Source organism: Lutjanus erythropterus, chromosome 11, assembly GCF_056507025.1.
Source record: "Lutjanus erythropterus isolate fLutEry1 chromosome 11, fLutEry1.hap2, whole genome shotgun sequence".
In the NCBI taxonomy this organism is placed as follows: domain Eukaryota; kingdom Metazoa; phylum Chordata; class Actinopteri; order Lutjaniformes; family Lutjanidae; genus Lutjanus; species Lutjanus erythropterus.
The window spans coordinates 9,941,533-9,950,720 of record NC_139327.1 but is presented as its reverse complement, the minus strand read 5'-3'; the positions used below and the strand labels follow the sequence as shown (position 1 = coordinate 9,950,720).

Here is a 9,188-nt window from a genome sequence, read left to right as displayed (position 1 = left end):
GGTCATAACAATTGCACTGGAAATTGCTATGATATATGGCAAATGCAAAATATGACGTTCTAATATTATCTTAATTTTATCTTCTCCATATGCAAACATGATGGATACCCAAATTGCATCACAACATACTGTATAAAGCAGCCCTCAAAAATCAGTTATAGTTTTTGCAGTCTCTGCGTACCACAGCTAGGCAGAATGTGTGGTTAGACCTTAAGAAAGCTTGGCATCAGTGAAAACAAGCCACTCTTTATATTATCCATTGTTACAAAACCTTATATTTGTAGGAACCATATAAAAGAAGCGTATGCAAGTACTATCTGATATGTTTTTGAAAGGGAACAGGTTGATTAAGATGAGCTGAATACTTTTCCTAATGGAGGAAATGAATTGTCGCACTGTGAGATGACTGTTGTCAGGCTTTGTTAATTCCAACCTGTTAGTCTTGACAATCTGCTAACATGAATAGTGGCTGCTGTAGCTCTTAATAGTGAGTCAGTTCCTCCTCTTTTAATGATATATTTATACAAACACACACACAGTAACCTTTATCTTAACCTGAACAGTAACCTGAATCTCATGCTAAAGCTAAAATTCACCACTTAACATGTGAACGTCCAGTTATTGATGGTAAATGTTGTCAGATGAAGCAATAAATTCCTCAGTGCTGCTGTATTGACAAAGAAAGCTGAGTTCTTTTTGTAGAGCTGTGTCAGAATGCAACAATTAAGTGATTAATCGATTATTAATCAGTTATTAAATTAATCACCAACTATTTTGATAATCAATTGATTCGCTTGAGTAATTTTTTAAGGAAAAAGTCTAAATTTTCTGATAACTTCTTAAATGTGAATATTTTCTGATTTCTTTACTCCTCTATAACAGTAAACTAAATATCTTTTCGCTTTGTGAAACACTGATCAACATTTTTCACCATTTTCTGAAATTTTACAGACCAAATAGACCAAATAATTGAGAAAATAATCGATTAGATTAATCGACAAAGAAAACAATTATTAATCGCAGCCATAATGTATAGCATGCAAGTTTCTGACTGTGCTTCAGTCTACCATCACTCTAGCCTACAGCTATTTCTGTGTTGGCCAGAACATAGCGTAGCATGCTCCCTTGCTATCCAGAGGAGACAACAAATTCAAGCTGAAATAGAAGTCATTCAGATGTTGCTTCTAAAAAAACGTGGAAAGTGCCAGCTGTGCTGCTTTCATCTTTTTAATCCAAGGAGCTTGGCAGGTTGTGTTTCTCTTGTGTCTGCAGTTACAAAGCAATCAACTGGTCAAAATCATTCGGGAATACCCTGGTATGCACTGGTGCGCATGATGATGCGCTAGCTAGCACAACCATTAACCATTACAACTAGTAATGTAACATCAACATATCATCACGCTCACCAATTATCCAGAGTTCTGAGCTGATCTCTAGGCATCGTTCCTTCTGTTGGTGTAAGAAGCTGACAGGTCGTACAGCTCCAGGTTCCCTAAGTGAATATAATTAGCTGCTCTTCCATCTTCAGTTTGACTTACCTTTCAGCCAGATGCTGTGACATCTTTGGATGGAAAGCGTGAGAGAAGTGCTGTGGAACTGATGCGTTAATTCTTGTCACATGACCTGCAGTGTGCCACATTTGAAAAATGCACCTGAAAAACAAGCCTGTCGCTACAAATGTGCACCACAACGGCTTCACTATCAATTTTCAGCGTGCTTGTTGTGCATCTCTATTTAAAATAATGATTGTTCACACAAGATGCAACATCTAAACGGCCCCATAACCTGTAGGGGTGTAAGAAAATATTGAAAATACCAAGTATTGCAATATTATAATTTGTATCAATTCTCAGAACAGTGTATCTGGATATTTTGTTGCATGCAGACATTTATGACAGTGGTTCATTTTTTGTTGTTTAAACCCACGACAGCTAAATAGCAGTGTTGTTGTCTCCTCCCTGTTCTGATTGCATAAAAAAAATAACTTTTATAACTCAAATGTTTTGCATATGGTGGTGGATTCTTTATACTATGACAATCTTCCTAAAATTAGATTTAAAAAATGGCAATGTATCATAATATATGCTATATTATAGCATATAGCTGTATATATATCCACATATGTATTCCATCACCAGATTCTTGCCAATACACAGCCCTAATAGTATATAGTTCATCCTTAACACCAACGACATCACTGTGACATCACTGAATTCAGGAAGATTTTCAGCAGATTTTGCAGCAGGAGAACTCATCTTTCTCCGTCAGTATAGCAGCACTGAGGAATTTACTGCTTCAGCTGACTACATTTACCATCATGACTGACTGGACATCCTCATTAAAAGTCCAGTTTTACCTTTAATATTAGAAACTTTGTATGCAATGTAGATTTGGTGCATTACATTGATTTTAGCATTTGCACTCATATGCAATATTATTTACACAACATGACCAGACATAACTGTATGTACCTGCTCAATACACAGATATTAAACAGGGTCTCTCTGACTTTGTTTTTTTGCGAGGAAGAGACAAACATCACTGAAGTTACTGACCTTGATAAAATGAAGTGTTTGTCAAGTCATAGAATCACCAACAGCACTTTTTCGTTTTGATTATAGAGTCCATTTTAACCTATCCCAGACCACTGACTGATGGCCACACTGTTGTACGGAAGAGACAGGTTGTTATTTTAACCACATTTTTTGTCCCCTGTCAGCACATTACACCTGCTCATACACTGTTTAACAGAAGTAGAATAATGCACACACTCCTTGTTGTTTTTCTGGTATCCAGTAGAGGAAATCCTGCTCAATGACAGATGACACTGATTTGCTCGTAGTCCTACGTGTTGTGGCCATGTTCTTATAGTAGAAACCCCCGCCAACACAAAACACTCTCAAGCAGCTCATTTTACTAATTGAACCCTCAGATCATTATCAAAGCACGATTTACCTCTGTGCAATATTTTAATTAGATTATAGTCTCTATTTAACCCATCATGGACTCTTTGAAGCTCTGTGTTTTTAGTGTTAAGTCCTCAGATGCGCGGTTGGAAACAAATGACTGAGCCCTTTTTAATGTAATGAGAAACCCTGTCTATCCAGACTGAGTCTCTTTGCATCTTTTTTAGGTCCCACCTACTCGTTTTTTGCCATTGAAATCCAGTTAATTGAAGGAGCCTTTCACCGCTATACATGAAGGGGGCCAAATTAGCATCCCTTTCTGCCCATTGGGAAGCAAAGGCAGACGTGGAGGCTTTGATGTGAGAAGCACGCTTTCAGTAGGCGGCAGGCTTCCTGAAAATGAGCTGATGGCCCTGCTATTAGGCTCAAATGCAGATGTGTCCATGTGTTGCAAAACGCTTAATCTTTTAATTGATCACCTTCTGCATGGCCTATTCTCCGCGTAGTTTTTCTCCCCGCTGCCTGTTAATCACAATCACATTTTGATGATGACATAAATTGCTTTTCAAAAGGCAGGAAAGGGACTGTGAATCCAGGACGAAGGACAAGAGAGGACAGCCCAGTGAGAGATGCAGCTTGTATTAAAACAATTTAATACGAGCTGTTTCATGATTCTGAAATACATCTGTTACTGTGTGGCTCTTACATCAGATGTAACAGTACCAAAAACCAAGGTAAAATAATGCCAAGATAAAAAGTCCATGATAGGATATTTATCATATTTGAAAACAAAAAAATCACTTTAAAAATAGTTTCATTTTTCAATTAAATCGTAAAAACTGATGTGTAAATTTGTTTTTCTTTTTAACTTAAAGTGCTTCTTCTTTCTCTCTTTATATTGTCACAGTACTGAGACTTTTTTTTATTGTGCTATTGTTATATTCTGTATATTTTTACATCCCTAAATGTTACACAAAGTGTTATCTAATTAATAATTAGACAGTAAATACTTTCCTCTCCCACCTCTATTATTATAATAAATTAACAAGAAATAGTTTCCTACAACACTCTCAGGAAGAGACAGTTTTATTTTGTTTTTGTTTTTTTTATGAATCTGCTTCATAGACCTGCAGTCTCACAGTGGGTTTGTCTGTGGACCAGAGGACACAGTCAAGTGTGGCAAAGTGGATTTAATGCTTGTCAATATGCTGGACATCTGTTAATCAAGATTATTTAAGGGTTATTTGAATGAAATTTGAACTAGTGGTAAAGTACTTTATCAGTGTGTTAATGAAATATCACTAAAAACTTAAATTCATGTCTTTTGTATCCACCATATTAATTATCATATAGTTATGATTAACCAAATTACACAACAGGACCCTCGGAGAAATCTTCTTTTTTATTATTATTACTATTTTTCACTGATACGAAAAATATCAACATGGGCTAAAAATGATGTCGAATCTTTTTACTGGATTTCTTTTTTTGCTCGTGTTCACTCAGAAAGTTGTCTCTGAATGGTACAAAATGAAATGTGGAATAAATATGTGCTCATTTCTGCAATTTGGACGACTGATGATTTTCTTATTTTAATGAAATGGCCATATTCTGCACCAAACACAGTGAATATATGAAAGATTTGTTTTAGCTCAAAGTGCACATTAAATGGATACATATACCTTCAGAATATTTTATTTCCTAACATACTGAATTGTCATGTTTGTAGGCAAAAATAATGTGGTGACTCAAAATAAATGACAAAGAAACATTTTCATGAAAAATAAGACGTCACTGGATTTTATCATTTCAGCATCACTGTGCCTGAGCCAGATATTTTACATGCAGAAACACATTCCTGCCGTAAGCAGAGGAGTCCAACATATTGGTCCCACTATACCATTTTATTCTGAAAAATGAAATATTTCTTGTACTACAGAAATTTCCATGACTGACTGATTTTCTTGAAAACAACCAGCACATCCAGCAAACCTTTAACACTGGTCCATGTGCCACAAGCTTGAGTATTCTTAGCAATGCAAAAATGTATAAATATTAGAAAAAGCTGAATGTTGTTCTCATACTTTATAGAATTCAATCTCCCCAGATAAACAAAAAATCTACCCTTTATCAAAGATCATTTAACAGCTTCATTTCATTCTCACATTAGAATGCTGTTATTTCACTATATTCTGTATGGAAATTATTATAGATAATTTGTTCAGTGAGGAAAACATAAAACTTATCTTATTGACAGGCAGTCAGTCTGCTGGAGGCGTTTGGCAGCTGTCCTGCTGTCTGTCTCTTGCGTTTGTGTTTGTTGGTTTAACGCGCAGCGGGATGCGACCACCATGCAGGAGAGAACAAGCAGCCTCGCTCTCGAAACTGCGCTCCATGCTGAGGAGAGCGGCTCCTAATCAAAGTGCTGCAGCAGCCAGAGGACAGAGCCGTTTGACTTCTGACATGTGCAACAAAAATAGCACATTAATGCTTCATTTATGTGATTATTTTCCAGACGTTTCTGGATCATTCCCGCTCAACTGAGCTATGGGAATGAAAGAAAGAAAAAAAAAAGAGGGCAAATAGAACAAACGGAGCCGACAACCGATTCATCATTTATATACTATATTTATATATTTACAGACAAAAATATAAATGCCAGTGAAGCGCAGTGTCTTCATTGATTTACAAAACTTCCAACAATATGGACAAATAAAATGTAACAAGAAGTAGACAAAATTAAAAATAAGAAAACGATTTTAAAAAAGAAATTTCTTTTGGAATAAAAGTGCAAAAGGATGGGATAGCATGGAGCGTCGATTAGGTTATTTATAATCATTTATGCAGATTAAAATAAAATAAAGAAGACATAAGATTGACATTTCAAAATAAAATAGAAATTTTATATAATAACGACAATAATAATAATAATAATAGTAATAATAATGATAGCGAGATATATTCTTTCTGGTCAGACATAACAACGCGCAAATTTTCATAGTCTATACACAGAGGGAAATGGGCAATTATATAAAAAAAATCACTGGGCCCATTTTGCATGTTTAAATAAATATTAACATTGTATTGTGTACAGTTAAACAGTAACTTATATATTTGTATTAACGGATGGAAAAGAAAAAGTCAGTATTATTTACAGTGTATTTACAGTCGCTGCTCTGGTATAAAACAACGTGCAGCCTACTATAGTAGATGATCCGGGGAGCAAATGTCGTCCTCGATGTCCACGTCGTCGTCGTCGTCGTCGTCGTCGTTCTCCTCCAGCAGGTAGTCCGCCTCCAGGCCGTGTTTCAGCTCCTCCGCGCCGCTCTTCTCCGTCAGCTCGCTCTCGCTCGAGTTGTCCGCGGTCCTCTCCAGCTCCCCGGGAGTCTTCCTCTCGTCCTGCGCCTTCCTCAGCTGCTTCTTGTGCTTCATCCGCCGGTTCTGAAACCACGTCTTTACCTGGAGATGTGTAACAGGGGCGTGAGTTAGAACGAGGATCCTGTTCTGCTTGTATGTTTCCTTAACGTTTGTTTTCATTGTTTTTGTTGTTTGCTCAGCTGTTGTTTTTTAAAATGTCTCTGTAAATAAATTTTCTTCCCCACAAAAGAAATCTTTTAATCCCACAATTTAAAGCGAAAATTATTTGTATTTTTAGGTTTTTATATAGCCTTAAACAACACTGAAATAGAATGATTTTGAAATATCAGCTTTTTTTTGTGTATATTCATATATTATTAGAATATATTCAGAATTACGCATAAACAGCACAACGTGTATTGCTCTTATAACACTTGCTCGATGTTTATGTTGTTTATTGTTATGTTGTTTATTTATTTATTGTTTATTATTTTTTTATATCGATTTATGAGTCTGTTCTTGGATTTTTCTTTTGTATTTATGTGGTATGTAATCTTTGGGCTGGAATGAATAAACCAAGGATCCACATTCAAGGCATCATACATTGGTACATTTCATTTCCAGGTGTGTGTGTGTGTGAGTGTGTGTGTGTACCTGTGTCTCGGACAGGCTGAGCGCCGTGGCCAGCTCCACTCTCTCCGGCGTGGACAGGTACCTCTGGATCTCGAACCTCTTCTCCAGGCCGGACAGCTGGGAGTCTGAGAAGACCGTCCGGGCCTTCCTGCGTCTGCAGTGCTTCCCCGGTAACTCTGCGTGGTGCTGGAACAGAGCCGGCATCTGCATCCCTGCAGGGCACGAAACAATGATTTTAAATGGCAACTTAAACAATAAAAAGAACAACAAATATCTAAATAAAACTCTTAAAAGCATGCAGTCTGAATCAACAGGCGTTTAGTGATTTATAGTTTGATCATTTCTTTTACCCACATAATTTTGCTGAATGTAAAGGCAGTCTCGCCTCATTATTTACAGAATAATTTAATGCAACAATTGCCTTTTAAAAAATATATATTTTTTCATTTTATGCAGTAAATGAGAACTGAATAAACTACATGAACAAGGTTATTCACTTTTCCTTTATTTTGCACGTGAGAGAATTTATGTCAACCCGTCTCTCACTGCAGATGATGTCATATTCTCATACACATTCCTATAATATGGGCTTTTGCAATTCCATAAATTTATAAATAGCACTGACAACAGTTTTCCAATATGAATAAGTCCAAAAGTGATTTTTTTTTTTTTTATTATTAAACAGCGTTTATAGCCAATAGACTCCAGCAACAGGTAGCAGGCTGCTGTCAGAAGTTTCCCTCAGGCCTGTCCTCTGTCTCATGTCCCTGCTGTCTCTTACCAGAGGTGAAGAAGTACTGGTGGTGCTCTGGCTTGTGCAGCGGGTGGTGCGGATGCGGAGCCAGTATCGGGGTGGGCATCAGCGGGTATCCGTACTCCAGGATGGGCATCCTGGACGCCAGCGTGCTGCAGAAGGGCGCGGGGATGACCTCTCTGAGCGGCTTGGGTTTGTGCAGTAAGATGTCCTCGATGAAGAACGACGTGGACCTCTGCGTGGGCGCCGCAGACGCGTAGTTCATACTCATGGTGCTAGTTTGTGTTTGTTGTTTTCCAGCCTTCACACCTGCAGCAGCATCTATGTGCTCTCTCTTCTCTCCGGCTCTCCAGGCTTAATGCAGCCACTGTGTGCGCCCGCTCAATGGTTACATAGATATCAGTGGGAGGGCACATTTCCAACAACTATTTATTCACACACGCGAGCGGATTGGGGAAATTGATTTGCGCATCAGCCAATTAGAGCTGCGTCTGGGCGGAGGGGAGAGGTGGGGGGCCGGCTCTCGCCTCTGATTGGATGAGATGGTTTTGAGGCTGGTGAAAAAAGCAAACAGTTTCCAGAAATGCGGCGCACCTGTGAACGCACCACGGTCAGTTGAACGGCCACCGAAAATCCGACCGAGAATCGGCGCTCGCAGCCGTGCTTATGTGGTTGCCTAGCAACCATGCATTTCCTCATGGCTAATATTCGTTATTTAGCCTAAAATTCAGTTTCCCAACTCAAATATTAGCACATTAAGTGTTACATTTCGTTAATTATGAATACAGGGAAGATGTACATAAAAATCCAAAGCGTGTCTTTGCTCATTAGGCCTGTCTGTCGGTGCAGTCGGGCGCTCGCCATGGTGCTGAAAAACCCTTATATTGGTATGACTGTTACTTTTTGCTGTTTAACATTGTTGGAAGGAAAATCTAAGAGCCATTTCAAGCCTATATATCTGATGGTGCCTTAAACAAAAAATGTGCGTAAATAAAATTTTTTTTATTCTTCATTGAAACTTATTTTTTCAGCAGTTCGTAACTTTATTTCTGTTTAGTAGTGAGTTAAAAGTGGCTTTGTCCCAGTGATGGAAAAAGAAGAAGTACTCAGATCTTATATTTAAATAACAGTGTAAAAAAAAACAAAAAAAACAAAACAAGTAAAAGTCCTGCATTTAGAATCTTACTTAAGTTAAAGTATAAAAGTACTGGCATTAAAATATACGCAAAGTGTGCTAATAAGACAAGATTCAAGTGTCAAAAAGTACTCATCATTATGTAGAATGCTTAATTTTAGAATCACATTTATTATATAACTGGATTATAATTAGTGATGCATTAATATGTTAATCTCTTTTATGTTGCAGCTGGTAATGGTGGAGCTCATTTCAGCTGCTTTACACTCGAGCCTGAGTGTTGGTGGATTTTTTTTGGCTGATGCAGATACCAATATTAGGGAATAAACAAACAAAAACAAAACAAACAAACAAACAAACAAAAAAAATTCTGACATCCATATATCATCTGATATTCTTGTGT

At 37.5% G+C, this 9,188-nt stretch overlaps 1 protein-coding gene across 1 annotated transcript; it reads right to left on the bottom strand.

The window, feature by feature from the left end:
- Nucleotides 1–5,806: 5,806 nt before the first annotated feature.
- bsx (brain-specific homeobox) lies at nt 5,807–8,032 on the bottom strand. Its single transcript, XM_084730704.1, has 3 exons — nt 7,678–8,032; nt 6,918–7,108; nt 5,807–6,365 (listed from the first exon to the last, which is right to left on the bottom strand). The coding sequence occupies exons 1-3, from the start codon at nt 7,919–7,921 to the stop codon at nt 6,108–6,110; spliced, it is 693 nt and encodes a 230-aa protein (XP_084586830.1). The 5' UTR covers nt 7,922–8,032; the 3' UTR covers nt 5,807–6,107.
- Nucleotides 8,033–9,188: the final 1,156 nt, after the last annotated feature.

What these genes read in the sequence shown, in the direction of transcription:
- bsx (XM_084730704.1), bottom strand. Translation starts at nt 7,921, where the DNA reads ATGAGTATGAACTACGCGTCTGCGGCGCCCACGCAGAGGTCCACGTCG. An exon ending in CCAGTACTTCTTCACCTCTG is followed by an intron (nt 7,109 to 7,677) that starts GTAAGAGACAGC and finishes CGTGCCCTGCAG; the next exon opens with GGATGCAGATGCCGGCTCTG. An exon ending in TCAGCCTGTCCGAGACACAG is followed by an intron (nt 6,366 to 6,917) that starts GTACACACACAC and finishes ACACATCTCCAG; the next exon opens with GTAAAGACGTGGTTTCAGAA.